This window comes from Leiobunum rupestre, chromosome 10, assembly GCF_980474605.1.
Source record: "Leiobunum rupestre chromosome 10, qqLeiRupe1.1.hap1, whole genome shotgun sequence".
Taxonomy (NCBI): domain Eukaryota; kingdom Metazoa; phylum Arthropoda; class Arachnida; order Opiliones; family Sclerosomatidae; genus Leiobunum; species Leiobunum rupestre.
This window is the reverse complement of record NC_143393.1, coordinates 25199480-25219070: the sequence shown is the minus strand read 5'-3', so window position 1 is coordinate 25219070 and position 19591 is coordinate 25199480. Positions and strand designations below refer to the sequence as shown.

The 19591-nt window shown below is 41.9% G+C and overlaps 2 protein-coding genes across 2 annotated transcripts; both read left to right on the top strand.

Annotated features, from left to right (window-relative positions):
- The first annotated feature begins 913 nt into the window (after positions 1-913).
- LOC149925181 (uncharacterized) lies at positions 914-15827 on the top strand. Its single transcript, XM_090161169.1, has 5 exons — positions 914-989; positions 1182-1344; positions 15248-15482; positions 15541-15596; positions 15668-15827. Exons 1-5 carry the CDS (start codon positions 941-943, stop codon positions 15792-15794), a joined length of 630 nt encoding a protein of 209 aa, XP_090017295.1. The 5' UTR covers positions 914-940; the 3' UTR covers positions 15795-15827.
- Positions 15828-16804: 977 nt separating this feature from the next.
- On the top strand, positions 16805-19020 carry LOC149925180 (uncharacterized). Its single transcript, XM_090161167.1, has 6 exons — positions 16805-16916; positions 17449-17575; positions 17652-17906; positions 18168-18419; positions 18482-18703; positions 18767-19020. The coding sequence occupies exons 1-6, from the start codon at positions 16859-16861 to the stop codon at positions 18897-18899; spliced, it is 1047 nt and encodes a 348-aa protein (XP_090017293.1). The 5' UTR covers positions 16805-16858; the 3' UTR covers positions 18900-19020.
- The last annotated feature ends 571 nt before the right edge of the window (positions 19021-19591 follow it).

The window sequence follows — 19591 nt, the reverse complement described above, 5'->3', positions numbered from 1 at the left end:
TCAAGATCTCTGTTAAGTACATGTTCCCTGAGTTTAAGAATTTTGTAAGTTTCTGCAATGTTCAAATGTATTTTAGATAGAAAAATTTATTTTGGGTCATCTGAATAAATGTCGTGCGACGGATTGTGATAAATGTTTTGCTAGGGCAAACTTATTTCTTTTTTCTTAAATACGTTCGTTTGATGTTCTTTTAATCGGTTACCCTATAGAGTAATTTCACCTCGTAGCCTTGGCTATGGCTGCCATTTTGCGCGGGTTTCTTTTCGTGGTGTCTTGGCTGAACTCTTAAGAAGGAATTGAGAGTTAAATATAAAAGGTATAATAAAAGGTTATATCACCATGTTTTATAAGCTGTGTTTTAATAACCGTTAGGAAGCGCGGTAAAAAATTGTTTCATATTTACGCTAATAACTTCTTAACATATTTGTTCAGGGTAAAGTTTGAAGGTTTTTATTAGGTTAATTACTTGTCAAGCGTGGCCATCTTGAATTATATTTTTAATAAGCCTTAGGAAACTAAAATTTGTGAATTGTAAATGGATTAATGAACGGTGTATTCAATGTTATTTTTGGGCCATATTTCTTCGGGGTAAAGTTTGTTAAGAAATTAACTAGGGAGTACGTACTTAAATTTAATAGTGGCCATCTTTATAACGGATTTTAGTTATTTCAAGTTTTGGAAATATTGTTTAGCATAGTCGTAGCATACGTACTCTAGTTAACTTGATTGACAGGTCGACTAATTAGGCTAATTAATAAAAACACTTGTTAACCTCATTAATTATTCAGAACATGTGCGCGTGGTGGGAGGGAAACGCGATTCCCCGCTTCATACCCCCCCCCCCCCCCGCGTGTGTAGGAAGAGGGTCCTTAACTACTCGCGTGTTACATAATTATTTTTTCATCTTGCTGGACATACCAAACAAAGACGCCGTATCAACATGGAAGGATATACTAAACATTTGCTCCTCGGATTTCTGCTTTTAAGTGGTAAGTATAACTCTATTCATGGCCAAAAAAAATCAATCGGCTATAGTGTTTATTGCCACCTTGGATTAATTACTTGCTAACCGTTTCGAAAACGGGCAGTTTTATTTGTTAAGCCTTTGACTTCTAGTATTTAACACGAATTCCAACAACAGCATTCGAAGTTTATAAGATAGAAACTCTTTCATTGCGCAGTTGTAAACAGCGTCTTATCCGAAGCAACCTGCCAGCAGCGAGTAAACAAATGTTTGTTCTACGCTATGTCGGCGAGTGGAATATCAATGGAAGAGTTCGAAGATTTGGGAAAAGGCAATTTGACCGATATTACGCAGAGAATGAGACACATGGACAGTTGCAAGTAGGTATCCCACCCAACCCTCATAAAGATTTTCCCCGTAACGTCCAATTTTATTCGATAACTTCCATAGTCAATAAATGCTGCAGCTAGAACATAATATACCAGTCTGACAGCGCAAATTAAATCAGTTATTTTTACCATTTTCATTATTATTCTCGCAGATTGGTGCTAATATTTATTTTACCTGGAACGTAGCCGCTATTACTCTCGAGCGGTTTCGGGTACAATTTTGTATAAATCAACAGCCAGTATTAGAACTTTGGTGGCTAAATTACTTTTTTGAGAACAAAATGTTGGTCATTCTTCTAAGTCTTTTATTTTTGTAGATTTTCGACTTATAATCTACATACATTTCTTAAATGAAGTACAATTAAGTTTAAAAATTATATTTTTAGTTAGCCCTCGTCAATTCTGAGCTATGTATATAATTGCATCAAAAACATTTGGTTTTTTAGTCTTACACGAGCCTAGTATAGGCAAAGGTAAGACTCCTGTGACCAGAGATGGGCAAAAATTGCGAGCGCTCAAATTTGAAAGTCGGCTGATCTTGTTCAGAGAGAGAGATAAACTGAGCAAGCTCAGGGCGAACGCAGAATAGTTTTTTTCACTGTCTGATAAATCACGGCGCGGTGAGCGAGATCGGCCGATCAACGGGCTAATCTTTTCACTTTTGAGCGATACTCCCTCTAGCGGCGCGGCAGTTTTTCAGTTGAAAGCGAATAGCGGGGCGTCGAGAAATATCTTCCCGATTGACGGAATTGGATGTTCAATTTTGAAAACTAGTAGAGGGCGAATCTTGATCACGCTGAGCAATGGCGTGGTTTTTTCCTCGAATATCGTTCACCGGGAGGCGAACCTTCATTGAAAATATTTGGTTTTCTCATCGATTTGTCTATTATTTTTTTTAATAAGTGGCCGTTCGATAAATTGTTTACACAACGATTTGTCTATTCTAAAATATGAATTATCTAGGGGGTAATAGAAACATTACTGTTATACTTCAAATAATCCACACTTGATAATTATTAAGCCTAGTTCACACTGTATAATTAATTGGGCCACTTAATTGTATCCAACTATTTGTAAGCCTGATAATTGTATAGTGTGAACGGAAAAAGTGGGAACAATTGTTACAATTGCCCTGTTCATTGTATACAATTTTCTTCCTTACAATTAGTTTGATACAATTAAGTGTGCCAATTAATTGTATAGTGCGAACTGGGCTTAGAATACAGTGGCATATTTATTGGTTCTCTTTGTGGTTGTTGTCTCCCCCCCCCCCCCCCAATTCGTCCCGGAAACGTTACAATGGTTAACTTGTTCTTTATCATTGTTCGGAATGAATCGGAACCAAGCTTTAACAATGCAAAGTATGCGATAAAATATTTCTGGAAACAAAAATGTAATATACACAAAAAATAAAGTGCCTAATAACGCCATTACGGGCTATCAAATGCCACCTAAGGAAACCTTGAACTCCCATAGGGAAGCTAATTTTGCCGCTAGAAGGCACAGCTGACAAATTTTTGTTATCGGTTAATCACTGTTAATTTTTATTCCAAATATGCAAACATTACTTAAATGATAGCGTTTTTTTTTATTTCGCCGATTATTCGGTGTTTGGATAAACTGTACCCTTTTCAGTGGCGGACTGACCCGGTAGGCAGGTGGGCGCTATACCACGGGGCCGCGACCACAATTACCTTTTAGTTCGACATGAGGCCGCTTGAAAAGCGATTTGGGGGTTGCAAGTCAACAGTGCCCACCTCACAAAAAAGGCGCCAGTCCGCCCCTGACCCTGCTTGTAAAGCTTTTTACCAGTGGCCGGGTTATTTAATAATAATTATCTAGGCTAAAACCCTAGGCGCCACCACAGTCCCAAGTCAGCTAGCGACTTTTAATGCCTTATTTACAGGACTGGTGGCCGTGTAAAATTGTGTAGGAGTGTCGTTGCCAATTAATCAACCATACATATTTAATATAAAAAATCAATTTTAAATTAAAGTTTTACGAGGGTTCAGTTCCAGGTTACTCAATATCTACGGGAGGGGGCGGGAACTAATCGTCATTTTAGTATCGTATTATACAATATTGCGAAAACGTGGTACACACCGATGAAGTGGACAAGCATTATGCTATGTAAACACTTCTGTCGGTTAAGAGGTGTGGCAATTTTTTTTATGAAATAGTGGAATATAATTAATTTTAATCGGAACTATAATTTGTTTTTAAAATATATTTACAGCGTTTATAAATCATAACTTATGTAACTTATGAGTTTAATAACCTGTAATATGTTTTGATAAGTGCTTGTACCATTTCTTTAGCAAGTTGCACTTCAAGATGTAATGATTGGTTTTATCGCACTTAATAATATCCTATTGGTAGAAATAATCCAATAAAAGGCCATCAATGGCGATGTCATCCATGGGTTTATCTATTTGAATGAAAATAGACCTTCGTATTATCTACCAATTCAGATAAAAGAAAGCTTAATCCGAACATTTAATTTTATACGTTTCACCTTTGACCCCTCTTATCTGTATGACGTTCAAACCATATAAATAAACCGTCGCGTATGATCAGAATTTAATTATCAAGTTTATCTAATTATCTCGAATATTAAAGTTTAATTGTTTATTTTGATTAAAATATTGGGAGCTTTCGGACCGTAGTCCTTCGTCAGCCACTAGTTACAAGCTAATTAATTAATTAATTAGCTTGTAACTAGTGGCTGACGAAGGACTACGGTCCGAAAGCTCCCAATATTTTAATCAAAATAAACAATTATAAAGCCATGAAGTAGCAGTCTTTTTATTATAACTTTTCAACCAATTTATCTAATTAGTAGGTCTATCGAAAAAAAACGAAAAAAAAAACCAATTGTTAGTTGGGTAAATTATCCAATAAATAAAGTAGACATTCTATCAGATAAAAACAACATAACATTTATCTCATTCGTTTTCGTAATATACTTGGTTTTCGCAAATGAACATTGCATCGGTTAATCTAATTTTTTTATCCGATTATCCGTTACGAGGTAGACTACATAGTTTGGTAGAATTCACAGGTGACTTGTAAACTCAGTTCCCGGATAAACGGATTTTCAAACGGAAGCGTGGCAGGCACCTCTAAAGTGCGAAGTGACGTATATGGAGACATAATAAAGTGTCGTTTGGACGGAAGTACAAAATACAAAGTGGCCAAATGCCTTTACTGCGTGGAGTATAAGCAAAAGCAGAATTATATATTTCTTATGAGAAAAGTATACATCGCTCTATATTGTGGCCATAGAGTAGTTAAAGTGCTTCGTACACGCGAGCAGTTTCAGTGATACAGGGAGTCCACTAAAAAACGATCCAGGGCGAATAACTCAAAATCGGTTTTAGCTAGTATTTTGAATTTTTCAGGTCACATAGCAGGCGTAGGGCCATTGGACGATGAAAATTTCAAGGTCATTCAAAATCTATTTCGAGACTTGTAAAAATCCCCGAAGAAGGAGGAACAGTTCCTCCGAAACGTAGAATTTTTTAAATACATAAATTGTGAATTTTAAAACCTTTTCAAGTCTCTTTTCATTTAGTTTTTCACAATGTGCTTCTCTTCACTTCTATCTCGAGAACCATTGGGTTTAGAGATTTTGTTCCAATTAGAAAAGTGTGCGCTACCACATTCTACCTCTAATACGCTTTGATCCGATGTAAATTGACCAATAAGAAGCCGAGAAAACGAAGAAATAAATATTATTGGTCAATTTACATCGGGTCAAAGCTTATTAGAGGTAAAATGTGGTAGCACAAAATCTCTAAACCCAGTGGTTCTGAAGTGAGATTTTGAATGACCTTGAAGACATGGTTCAAGGACATTGAAATTATCATCGTCCAATGGCCCCTGGGCGTGCTATGTGACATGAAAAATTCAAAATCATAGCTAAAACCGATTTTGAATTATTCGCCCTGGATCGTTTTTTAGTGGACACCCTGTATAACAATGGTAGGGGTCGGAGTGTGCAATAACTGGTGGCTTTACCGGGGAGTCGGGGTCCAGCTCTTGTAACCCAGCATGGGCGGTGGCGCACTGGGAGATGTTAGCTCCGTCCAAATGGCCCTATCTCCACCTCCGACTTCGGTCCGGTGTGGGCTGGTAACTGGGCTTCGGCCCAGGCTAACGGAGAGGGGCCGGGCAAACTGGCCATCTCGGCGGATTACGTTGCCTGCTGTGGGGCACGGCGCCCATCTCCCGGTCTTTTGGGGTTCCACCGGGATATCCGGTGCCAGCTGTGCCGGGTTATGCGGTCTGCCGTGTGCCCGCCGTTCCCTTTTAGGCGCTCTTTCCAATGGGCTTGGCTCTCTACCTTTCTAGGTGGGGTGTCGGCTGGCTATGCCAGAGCATCCGCTCTTATTCCCACTGCTGTGTGCGAAGTGGCGAGTTGGTCGGCCCATTGCTGCACCTTCTGCTGGGTTGAGCGGCTTGCGTCGAAGGTGCGACCATCAGTAGTAGGGTTCTGCTACCCATGCTGGTTTTGTCACCTGTCCGGGCGTGTGGACGCTGGCGTAGGGCATTTGATGATGGACCTCCGGTGGTGTGGTTTCAATCTTACCGGTACACCGGGCTATAAATCTGATGCATGTATAACAATGGTCGATGCCCCGTAAGATGCTTGTTAAATAAAAATATTTTCAAACAATTCCTTCAAGATTTCAATTTGGTTCAAAACGTCACAAAGAAAAACGTTATTCACGGTTTTACCTTCGATATTACTTAAATCCACAGCCAGAACTTGCCCCTGTTCAATTCCACAGCGGGGGCACCACCCTAGCTACTTTTCTTCGGGCATATATTGGGCAAAGTTGTTGTTTACTCAGGATTCGAAGGTTTTTACCGTAAATAATAGGTTTTTTACCATATTGTCCCAGACATCTTGTTTTTGCCGTAATTTCGTAAAAACGTTGGCACGCGCCTCCTAATTACCCACCCGTGGAGGTTTGTACGGTTCTAGCCCGCGCCAAAAGTAACCCACGGGCGTAGCACTGTATGCCAACATACTTTTATGGCTAGAAAAGTCAAAGAATCAGAGCCCAAGAAATTGGACATTGCCAAATTTACTGTGTTCGGTGGTTTCCCTTTGTGTGGTAGATATTTTGTTAAAATTAGGTCCGATAACGGCCAAAAAAATAATAGGTTAAGATTCAGCGAATCTTTATTTTCCGTTATATCAGTTAATATTAATTTTAAGAATGGTTTTCGGGGTAATTTACGTGGTTTTATATTTTCGCCTAAAAGTCGAAATAACGTTCCTTAATTTATGTCCGATTTTCATGAAAGTTATATTTTTGAAGAGTTGTGGTTTCCATATAATCTAGTTTTGCAATTACGTTGCTTAATTATAAATCAAATTTTTTGGAGCAGTATACAAACCCCCGCCACTTCCAACATTGTCCATCCGTGTGTTTACATAGGTTTATACGCGAGTTTTCTTTTCGCATTTTCCAAAGCTGTTCTCACACTCGACCAGTTGCGTACCTAGACCCTTTGACGCTCGGGGCACATCACGAATTTGCCGCTCTCCCAATTTCCAAAAGTGTCATCGTTTAATCGTTAAAAACAGTAAAAACTACAATACAAGGCACTGTAGGCACACACTAACGAATAATGGTGTTCTAAAGGCTTTATTTTCTACAAATTATTTGAAATATTACAGCAAAAGTACAAAAACACTAAGAATACGCATTCACTCTTGCCAAATGAACAAAAAGCGAGTCTCACTACGAGAAAAGGATAAACCTTTAATAAAAACAAGCAATTTTCTTTACTTGAATGAGAAATGGCGCCCTATAGAAAATGCCGCCTGGGGCGGACAGCCCCCTCCACCCTCCCCTAGGTACGCCACTGCACTTGACGGAAAATTAACACTCCGTCGAGTGTGAAACCAGCTTAAGTCGTATGCCTCGGTTTCAACGTATGACTAGAATTAACAAATAAGTGTAACACTTTTCGGAGCAGTACACGTTGCTTCCAACGTATGATCCGACATCACAAATATAAGTGTGACACTTATCGGAGCAGTACGCACGTCGCTCTCAACGTGTGACGAAAAGTAACAAATAAGTGGGACACTGATTTTAATCGGGTTTTCGACAGGATTGTGTGTATTCTGACTGTCGTACGTCTTGTTTCAAAACGAAGGGCTTTGGAAATATCAGCCTGCATAAGCAATTAAGGGGTCGGCCTTATTCGGCCCGCGGGCCTTGACGGATTTCGGGTGGCCAACCCCACTCATCTCTAAAAAATCGGAAGAAAAGTACTTCGGTACTATTTTGTTGAAATACGCTTACGTGATATATTTAGTTATATAGCAAAGAACAAAAACCGTATGTGACGGTACCATGGACACATTAGGACAACACGAACTTTCAGTAAAAATAGTGGTTTCCCTAAGAGATGTAGACTGGCGTTGTTTAATTTATTTTAGTTACTTGCAAAATGCTTTTTCTTTAATTGTCAGATTTTTTATTTTCGTTGAATAAAGAATTGATTTGAACTTGGTTCCCGATTCTATATCATTAGTCCTAAATAATTTCGTCTATATTTCCTCAAATAATAAAACTAGCTTTCTAGAGCATTGTGGGAATGCTGAATAAGGCTCCCTACACCGACAAAAAAATGTAAACAGAGCCACGCGAGTCCGTCCGTGTAAAGGTTTGATATACGTTAAATTTCGCAAAAACAAAAATTTACCAAATGACAATAAATTTTGAATTTAATTTGTATATATATATATATTGCGATACCATTATTAATCGTTTCCAATCGACGTTAATCGCATTAATTTTAATTAGGCTTACGTTAAATTTAACATGTGGCAACATTTTGATGAGGGGGTATGAGTCTACCAGGGGTTGAGGGATACACAGCATTGGACAAGTGGGGGTTGAGTCCAAAGAATGGCTAGATCACGCGTATAACATCTCACGCCCGTATTGGCTTCCCTCTGGCTACAGCCCTGGTGTCTACACCATCCGCCCACCCTTTATTTAGGTCGCGCTCACGATAGCTGTTGCCCAACACCCAACGTACGATGATTTATTCTTGAAGTGACGACATGGATATTGGTCAAGCTGATTATTATTGATTAATTTATTTAATATTAATAATAAAAATAAAATAAATTATTTATAATAAAATATATTTTTTAAACTAATATATATATTTGTTAATGTTATATATCATTTAATCTTTATTATAATTCTTCAAACATTTTGTATTTTGCTAGGCAGTTAGTGTGATGTTACGCACTTTAAAAATTATGTCCGTAGCCCTTGGGCTACTTTATTTTTTGTGTACATTACATTTTTGTTTCCAGAAATTTTTTATCGCATATTTTGGATTGTTAAAGCTTGGTTCCGATTCATTCCGAACAATGATAAAGAACAAGTTAACCATTGTAACATTTCCGGGACGAATTGGGGGGGACGACAATACTCACAAAAAGAACCAATAATGCGACTGTATTCTAAGCCACTATACAATTAATTGGCCCAATTAATTGTATCAAACTAATTGTAAGGAAGAAAATTGTATAAAATCAACAGGACAATTGTAACAAATGTTCCCACTTTTTCCGTTCACACTATACAATTATCAGGCTTACAAATAGTTGGATACAATTAAGTGGCCTAATTAATTATAGTGTGAACAAGGCTTAATAACTATAAAGTGTGGAATATTTAAAGTATAACAGTAATGTTTCTATTACCGCCTAGATAATTCATATTTTAGAATTGACAAATCGTTGTGTAAACAATTATTGGAACGGCCACTTATTAAAAAATAATAGACAAATCGATCCCGGTGAACGATATTCGAGGAAAAAACCACGCCATTGCTCAGCGTGATCAAGATTCGCCCTCTACTAGTTTTCAAAATTGAACATCCAATTCCGTCAATCGGGAAGATATTTCTCGACGCCCCGCTATTCGCTTTCAATTGTAAAACTGCCGCGCCGCTAGAGGGATTATCGCTCAAAAGTGAAAAGATTAGCCCGTTGATCGGCCGATCTCGCTCACCGCGCCGTGATTTATCAGACAGTGAAAAAAACTATTCTGCGTTCCCCCTGAGCTTGCTCAGTTGAAGATAGATAAAATAAGATCGCCTGTCGTGAACACTCGCTCACTTGAAAAATCAAGGTAAAAAATTATGAGCGTTCATGTTGGACAGCTGCTCACAATTTTTGCCCACCTCTGCCTGTGTCCGGCACAGTTTCCGCCGCCACCGCCACCGCCGCCGTTAACTGGTAATGGCATTCAACCAAATTTGTAGGAACAGTATCGCCATCTATTTCGACCTCAAACCAATTCGTAACAAAGCGATCGCATTGCCATCTATAGCTCGCTTTCGCCAGCTCTCTAAACATAAGAACGTTCCCCTCTTTCGGCGCAGGGATGTCCTGCTGTTGGAGATCGCCTCGAACTTTCGTGCGAGTCGGTCATCTTTTCACTGCGCTGTTTTGCGGTTTTCTTTTTTCGTGTTTTCGGTACTGCGTAGTTTTACGCCCTTTTTTAGGGCTAATATTTACTGCGTAGTATTGTGTTCCCTTCCTTTAGGGTAAGCTTTTTCTTTAGGCCTAGGCCGCTCCTATTCTCTTTCCCCTGCATCGAGTCGCGCTTGGCCTCCATCATCCGGCTCCAGCTCCCCGCCCACGCTCTGCCCAACATCATGGTGACAGTCGCTCGAAGTCAAGCTTTCAATCCCAGCCCGACAACCCCGCCGTGACGGATGCTTTAGTAGCTTTCCTCGCGGACCGTGCCAACATATTAAAAGATCCCCGTCGCAATCGCCAACCTGCTGCTCACATTTTCCAATCCGCTAAATTGTGCTTTGCCACACTGCCAGAGATCGATGGCGATATCTTTGCTCCGCTTCGGGAAGTTCAACCTTTCACTGACCCCCATCATTTCGATGAGTCGAATAGGATTTACGACTCTAACTACGTTGATGACTCCCGCTGATTGCAGTATCATTCAGTGGATCGTTTGTGGGGTACGTGCCCATCTGGGGTCCCTCACGCAGCCATGCTCCTTTTATTGTGGGGCCCCAAGAAACCTACCTTTCCAATTCCTCCTCGTTTAATCTCCGCTTTGGTTGCTACTCAGTTTATCGGCGTGATCGCCAAGGGCGCCCGGGCGGTGGTATTTCTCTCCTAGTCACCGCCTCCGTACCCCAGTTCCGTATCCCTTTGCCTGACTTCTCTACTTTGGAGGCTGTGGCAGTTTCCTGTTTTCTCAACAATCGTTGGACCGTAGTGGCCAGTGTCTATGATCCCCACGGATCTGCTCCCCGCACATACTTTGATTTACTAGCGAACAGCTTGGGTACCTCTCATCTTCTACTGGGAGACTTTAATGCCCATCACCCCTTGTGGGGTAGCTCCGTAACCGATGCTCAGGGTGTTTTGGTCACTGAGTGGTTTGAACAGTCGGCCCGCATGATTCTACTTAATGACGGATCCTCAACTCGTAAGGGCAACTCGGTTCAGAACGACACTACGATTGATCTGTCGTTTTCCAGTACCGATCTAGCGCATGTTTGCCACTGGTCAACGTTGGCAGACCACGGCAGCGATCATATGCCTATTTGCATTCGCTGTACTTTTACGATTACCCCACTTGTTGATTCTCCCCCTCAATGGGATTATTCTAAGGCCGACTGGGCTCGGTACCGCTCGATTTTGAATCGCTCTTCCGACGGTTGGACTCCAGCAGAGTCACTTGATGACACGGTAGAATCCTTCACTACTCGGGTTATCTGGGCCGCAACTTCTGCTATTCCCTCCCGGGGTGGGGGCGCCGGCGTTGTTCGCCCATCTCCACCTCCCTGGTGGTCCTCCTCGTGCTCTGTCGCCTTAAATGCGGCCGCTGCGGCTCGGCGTCGTGCCTCTCGTACTCGTCGGCCTGACTATGTTCTTACTGCCCGCCACCTTACAGCGCACGCCAAAGCACTTGTTAAACGTGCCCGTATCGCATCATAACGCCGCTTCAGCTCTTCCATGTCTGGTGCGGTCCCCCCCCCCCCCCTGTAGCAAATTAGAGTCGGGCCGACGTCGGCAAAAGGTACTAAACACTAAAGTCGGCCGACCTTTGGATTGAGGGTCGAAATGTACTAGGGGTAAAAGGTTCGGCCGACTACAATACGTCGACTCCTTACCGCCTTTTAATAGACCTAAGAACCGACTCCGAAACGACGTCATCCCGACTTGGAATGTACTGTATCATTACGTCGAAACGTCTTACTTTTTGATATTTTAAGTGACTGAAAATGACCAAATAAAACCGTAAATATAGCTATATACATGTAGTTGGTAAAGTCCCATGAGGGGAGTGAAACAATGAGTTTATTTCCGTCAATCGGAAAGCTCTTGAATCTAGAGTACAGAGTTCTAGAGTTTCTTAGGGCTTAGTAAAAGTAACGAATAAATCTTCATTAATAATATCTTAGTCTAACATATTTAGCTATACGAATGTAACCTACTTGAGCTGAGAGATTTTTAATAAGTAAACAATCTCAGATTGAATATATAATCTTTTTAAGAAAAAATAATACAGAAAGGAAGTTATTTTAAAAATATTTCAATTTGTTTTATTAAATCGCCAAAGTTTCACAGTTTTGAGCGATTAATTGGCAAAGCGCGACCTTAAATCGACTCTTTGTGCTACAGGGGTAATAAGTAAATGTAAGGTTTATTTTAAGTCGGATAATGGTCGGCATACCGACCATAAATAGTCCCAAAAAAGGATTTACGGTTTTAGTGTCGAAAAACGTTCGGACGTTTTTATGTTGGCATTTGGTCATCGACTATAAAGCGACTTTTCGACAGTACCCCGACCCTAAAACGGCTTCATGTGCTACAGGGGCTATTTCGTCACTCTGGAATAAAGTCAGATGGTTTAACGCTGTGCCCATCACGTCTCCCATTCCTCCGCTAAGAGCCCCTACGGGCCCCGTCGCCTCGGCGGCGGAAGCTGCGGAAGTTTTGGCTATCCATTTCACAGCGGCTGCCACGCCCGGTGCCAGCTTCACTATCCCCCCTACCAGTGTATTGTCCTTCGCCCCTTTCTATGCCGTTTACAATGGATGAGCTTCATCCATTGCTCGGACTAAGAACACCGCGCCTGGCGCGGACAGGGTTTCACTTCTCCTCATAAAGAACTTTCCCCGTAACGTCCTTTCCATTCTACTTGAAATCTACAACGACTGTTGGTCGGGTGGGTATATGCCGTCCACTTGGAAATCGGGCATCATCCTCGCTTTATTGAAACCCGGGAAAAGTCCCGGTGATCCATCCTCCTATCGTCCCATTACCCTCTTGTCAGTTCTTGGCAAGCTCTTCGAGTGGCTGATCCATCGTCGCTGGCTCGAATCGACTGGGAAGCGCTCGCCTTACCAGAGTGGTGTTGCTCACCATGCGCTGTTATCCAAGCACTCCTGTATTGCAGTTTTCCTGGATATTAAGGATGCTTTTGGTAATGCCAACCATGACTTCCTCATCCGCAAATTAACGAAGTTGGGTCTAGATGCTGGAGTGATCGGCTTTTCCGGTCGTACTTGTCAGGGAGGTCAGCTTGTGTGCGTATCCGTTCCGCACTTTCGGCCTCTTTTCCTCTGCTTCGAGGCGTTCCGCTGGGTGGTGTTCTAAGCCCGTTGCTGTTTAGCCTCTTCTTGGTGACCTGCCCTCTGTCCTGCCTCCTGGTACCCAAGTGGCCATGTTTGCCGATGAAATTGTCCTATTCCTCACCGGCTTGTCACTGGGCCTCTTAAAACTACATATGCAAGAGGCGCTCCATGCGATATCTCACTATCTCAAGTGCCGTGGCCTTCCACTGTCTCCGGCCAAATGCACTTCGTTATGCTTTACCCGCAAGCGCAATCCGGCTGAATTCTTCACGCTCACTGTGGAGGGTCATGCCTTGCCGCTTCCTCGTACGGCGTGCTACCTTGGTGTGGTCTTCGATAGCCGTCTCACCCGGAGGCCGCATATTGTGCAGCTGCGGACACGTTGTCTCCACCTTCTCAACTTGCTCCGCTCCATGACTGGTTCGAAGTGGGGAATCTCGAGCAAGTTTCTTCGTTTCTTATACCTAAGCCTTGTTCGCTCCCGTATCGACTTTGCTGCGGTGGTATATCGCTCGGCCTCCTCTACCTCTCTTGCCCTTCTGGATACTCTCCAGAATGCCTGTCTCCAAGTTGTGACTGGGGCTCCTCGGTCTGCGGCTAAGGGGGCGATGGAGATAGTATCCTTTGTTCCACCCCTCTCTATTCACCGTGATATGTTAGTTCTTCGTTATGGAGTCCACTGTCTGACAAGCCCTATTACTCACTTTCTTGCGGAATGGATGTCTCCTACCAATGCCACGTCTGCTTCACTCCGTGGTGCCTTAGCCCATTTGCGTATCATCCACAAGGTCGATGGCCTTTATAGGTCACTCCTACGGCAACCACTGGCCTCCCCGGTCGCTCCGTGGCTCCCTGCCCCATTTGCGATAGATGCCGATTGGTGCCAGGGACCAAAGGCAGATTGTTTTACCCAATGAGTTGGGTGCTACCTTTATGGCCCGGTTAATGTCCCTTGCCCGGGATTTGTGTGTGGTCTACACCGATGGGTCCCGTCAGCCCCATCCTCCCTACTTTGGCCTGGCATTCCTTGTCGCTAGTCTGGATGTCACGTGCTCCTTCCGCACTTCATCGATGGTGTCTATTTGTCGCGTCGAACTCTGTGCTATCGTCCAAGCACTTATCTGGCTTCTTGACCACCAAATCTTTGAGGCCGTGGTCTGATCTGACTCCCGTTCCACTCTAGCAATTCTGAGCCGACCGGATATCACCGACCCGCTTTTGCTTCCGCTTCTGGGGTGCCTCCGTGTCTACCCACATGCCCTTTATTCTCTCCTCAGGGTTCCGGCCCATGTCGGGGTCCTGGGTAATGAATTGGCGGATTGTGCTGCTCGGACTGCCGCCGAATCTCCAATTGCCCCTTATGTCTATTCCCCGGCCGATGGCCTCCAAAGTAAAAGGATCCTCCGCAACGCCTTGCTTGTCTCCTGGCAGCTTCACTGGGATTCGCTCTCGGTGGGTCGCTTCTTGCATTCCGTTCATCCGTCCCCTTGCTACCCGGCTATCTGGGGACTTCGGCTTTGCCGGCGCATGGAACGCCCCCTATTTTTGGCTCTCCTCGACCGTTTTCCCACCCCAGCGGTTTTGTACCGCTTTCACCGATCGCAAACTCCTCTATGTCGGAGCTGCGCTACTCTTGGGGATCTCGATCACTATGTCTTCCACTGTCCTCAGTATAGTCTCCTTCGGACAGCACTATTGCGCCGTCTTCCACCCGCACATCACTGACTGGCTCACGCTCTGGCATACAACTCGCTCCCGTCTCGTCTGCGCATGCCGCTTCTGCGACTGCTTGTTATACTGTTATACTAAGCAAGTTCCTTAACGCCTCCATAAATTAGTGTTTCCGTGTACCCCTCGTTACTGGGAATCTAAGGATCCCCTAAGATCCGATTCCATTAGTGTAAAAAAAAATGTCCTGCTGTTGAATTCAGGGAAATCCGCTCGCACAGAGCGACAATCTCTTTATTGTTATAAGTGGCGCTTTAGATAAGCTCGTGTGAGACTACTATCTTGGACTGCCGGGCCCACTGGTTAAATTAGATTTTTACAACCCGCGTACGCACTACAGAAAGGAAAGTTATTCATCAATCGAAAGGTGATGTCGTTCTCTCGATGTGACTATATACATTGATAAAATATAAACTTCTAGTGCTATTGATTTTAAAAAAAGGAGACCATTAAATTTGATACATCCGATGAATTGGTATTTATGGTTTTTCTTTGACTCGTGCAGATTCTTTACCAACTTCCGTGAATGCTACGCTGAAATTGATAGCTATTGCGAAAATGAAATTGATGACTCAATCAAAACGATGGTGCAATCTTTTAACATAGCGGAAGCTCAATTCAAATGTGGCGAACCGGGGGCTGATAAATGCATTCGTTTAGTGAACAAATGCGGGCTAGACGCTTTCCTTGTCAGTGGAATAACGAAAGAAGACTTGTTGAAAGTCAGACCACCCACCGAGGTAACAATTACTCATTGATTACGATTTATTTATCTCTGAAGTGAACTGTTCGTTGTAGGGCGCCATCAACCCCTTTGACTTAATCGCGCAACTCGAGGAAGAAAAGGCTTGCAAGTAAGATTCACGCCTTCACATCGTTTCTTTCGAGGTCAGTGTCCTTGAAAATAATTGACTTCCGCTTGCAGGTACTTCAAAAGTGTTCTAGACTGCACCGGAGCCGCTAAAGGTCAATGCGAAACTATCCCTTTCGTGCAGTCAACTCTGTTTCAGATACGAAAGAGCTTCGACAAACTTCGATGTGGACGCGTCTAGATTACGTGACCTTTTTGGCTCTGTCTAGCGTTTTTCAATAAATATGTCATAATAAAATGAATTTAATCTTTAATCACATTGGTAATTCACATTACTCAGTATTTCACTTTGGAAAATCTAATGTCAAAACTCATTCAGACACAAACATTATTAAGAGTTATTATTAGAAATAGCGGCGTCACTTATACATACAAATACGGAGAAAGCATAATATGAAAACCACATATTGTATAATAAAGTACTTTTATTTGAAAGGAGATGGCTAGTTTTGTCATACCCATTCGGGGGCTTCATCCGTATGGTGAAGCCAGTCTTCTCCTTTTAAATAAAAGTACTTTATTGTACATTATGTGGTTTTCATATTATGCTTTCTCCGTATTATTAAGAGTTGAAAATAATTAAACACAATTTACAAGAAACACTTCCGCAGTGTTAAATAGCAGAAAGTATCCCAGTTATGAGTGAATGGTGCTTAAAATAAGTGACCGAACTTCAGGAATCCATACTCCTACTTGGAATGCTTATCGCGGCAGATTTTCGTTTCGATGTGGCTGACGGTTTTTTTTGACGTCACTATGTTAACTTAACAAACAACAACGTGAGAGGGGAGCGTGCAAAGGGGATTTTTTCTCTCGTAGGTGGGGCCAAAGCCGTCAGAGTGATCTTACCGTACGCGATACGCCAGAATAAGCGTTCCAAGTAGAGGTATGGATTCCTGCTAACATAATATCTGTTACGGAGTAGCATATTGCTTCATTAAGCCTTTTGTATCTTTATCTTAATAATTTTGATGTTTTGAAGACTCTGAACTAAATCTTCTGGGACATTAACTCGGCGTTATTTATATGACCGGAGCCAAGATTATTTGGAGAGTCTATTTAATATCATACGTAACTTATTAACACGTCATTCCTTCCGTGAATATCTTACTCGTGTACACCCGAACAACTGTCGCTAATTGAATCTAAGCCTTGATAAGATAATGACAATATATTTAAAAAGGTAAAATAGTTAGTTCGAATAAGAAGCAAATGATTCAGTAGAGATTTGGAAGAATCATCACAATGAAGCCGATAATGTACTTCCAGGGAATTGCAACCATCTGCTTCGTCTTCATCTCAGGTACGCAATAGTTCCCACGAGTCTGAAATATTTCAAACAGGCTTAAATATGCTAACGTAGAATTTTATGTAACACAATCGCCCATAAGCATGCTGTAAATGGCTTTAATTTTTCTAATTGAAACCAACTTTGTATCTCTAATGGTTCTCGAGATAAATTTTAAATGACTTTGAAGACAGGGTTCAAGTACATGGAAATTTCCGTTGTCAAGTAACCCCTGAACGTTCTATATGTCCTTAAAGTTTCAAATTCCTAACTAAAATACATTTGGAGTTATTTGCTTTGTATAGTTTTAGTTAACACCCTGTATTTGATTCATGGTAATCTTTTCAATACCACAAGGAATTTATGCATTTTTAATTTACTGTCCACTATTTTTGTGATTCGTGGGGAACAAGGTCTCATTCATTTTGTTTCTATTGACATGCTATACAGTTGCATAAATATGAGTAATTATGTAACTCGTGGTAGCAAACTTTATAAGAAATGCTGGGCTAACAAAATTGCGTCCTCGTTTGTTACTCGCTTTCAGTCGTTTCCAGCCAGTTGGACTGCCAAGCCAAGTTGAACGCGTGCGGAGAACACGCCGCGGCAGTGGCCCAAATCGAAGACGATGACCGTGACCATATGAGACGAGTTACCAAAAAACAATTCTGTCTGTAAGCAATGTTGAGAAGGTCAAAGAAAATCGATCCAAACGTTAGGTTATGGTCTAAGTCATAGAATCTTTCAAAGGCTCGAAGACACTTTCACGCGATGCTACCGGGAATTGAACGGCCTCTGCGACTTTGGCGAAAACTTGGAACACATTAACATGACTTTCGAATTCTTGAAGACCAGAAATGGCAATTTTAAATGCGAAGACCCCGACGCGCCCGCCCTGAGCTGCGCCCAGACATTGGATGTTTGCCAAAAACGAGCCGAGGACATTGTTAGAAACATCGACGTCAGGGATATCGTCAACGCACCCAAGGAAGCCCAACTCTGCGTGTAATTTTTTAAAGTAGCCATGCTGAATGTATTTATCATTACTTTGGGAGATTGACTCTCTTGAAACTATCCGGGTCGAAGTACTTACGTCAATAAGATACCAATGCGATTTGTTTGACTTTCGAGGGGATGAGTATCCTGGAAGGGCATGAGCTTGGTAGTCATGGTTATTTTCGCTAACTATAAATAAATACATTCTTGATAAAATAAACACTGCAATGGAAACCCGCAATTTTACTTGACTCATTCTCTGTTTCGTAGATATTTCAAGGAAATTGAGTTGTGTTACGCCAAACATGTCATGCAGGGCAGAGGCTGCGAGGCAATATTCCAAGACTATTTCTTAACTCAACACGGCTTGGGAATTGAAAACAAGTGCGTCAAGTACTTCGAAGAATGTAGCGGCCAAAGTCGCCATTGCTTCCAAAGCGCCATTGACGCCGTCGAAGGGTTGGACAAAATCACTTTAATTCCCAACATGATCTCGAATTTCACCAAAGAGCAGTTTTGCAAGTAGATGGTAAAAGATGACCCTCTCGCGATATAATTCAATAACTTTCATTTTTCCCACAAAGTTACACGCACACGTTAGCGTTCTGCAGTCGGGATATCAAACAGCAATGTCCGTTCGCGGCCAACGAGATTGCTTCGGTGGTCAACGCTCACGCCGGGTATCCCCGTTGCAACGTGGACGAATGCGCCCTCCATCAAAGAAAATGTCTCGGGATAACCAGTCAAAATATACTCCATTTCGAGAGTTTGCAACCGACATTGCTTTCTAAGGCCAACATTTGCGGGTCAGTATAATTATCCTTAAGCGTTATTGAAACCCATAAGTTAATATGCAAATTTCTCATTAGATTTCAACGACGGGTCGAAGAATGCAGCCTTAGCTTAAACGCCCAATGTGGAGCTATGTTTAAACCAGTGCTAGAAATGTTGCAGACCTACAGCAGTCTCGCCGGCTGCGATGAACTTAGAAAGTTTTTCTAATTCTTTACAAGAATTACTAACGACGTGTATGGGTTTTTAATTTGGTACCTTACATAATATTTTAATAAAATCCCAAGAAATTCACGATGTTAGTAAATAATATCGTAATCTAATATATAAAGATGAGTGTTTGTATATAAGTTTGTCCGCTATAGGAATCTACAGTTTTCAACATTTCGTATACTATCTCATGGTACCCTGACTTTGATTTTCGACGGTTATGGTCGGCAAAACCACTTTAATTAACATAATAATTAGGTGTATCTGCTATAGACGTTAGCATTAACTCTATTTATGTCTTATTCAACTTGTTAAAAAGTTCCACGCGCGTCTTGATATTTTAGCGTAAACGGGCTCGAGCGATTTCGCGCGTGCTCCCTGAAATAAAAACAATGCTCGAGCCTTTTACGCTAAAATATTAAAGAGCGCGTGGAACATTTTAGCAAGTTGAACAAGACATGAATTAAAATTCAACGAGTCGCCCTTTTTATAAAGATCTAACCTTCAATAATGAACTGAGCTCCTACGTATCTCGTGACCAAAGCGATACATTAAAACAAGTTCGTCAAGCGTAATGACTTTATAGAAAGTTATATCTAATAAATAAAGATGAGTGTTTGTATCTTTAATATATTATATGTAGATGAGTGTTTGTTTGTCGGCTATAGGAATCTACAGTTTTCAACTTAGGT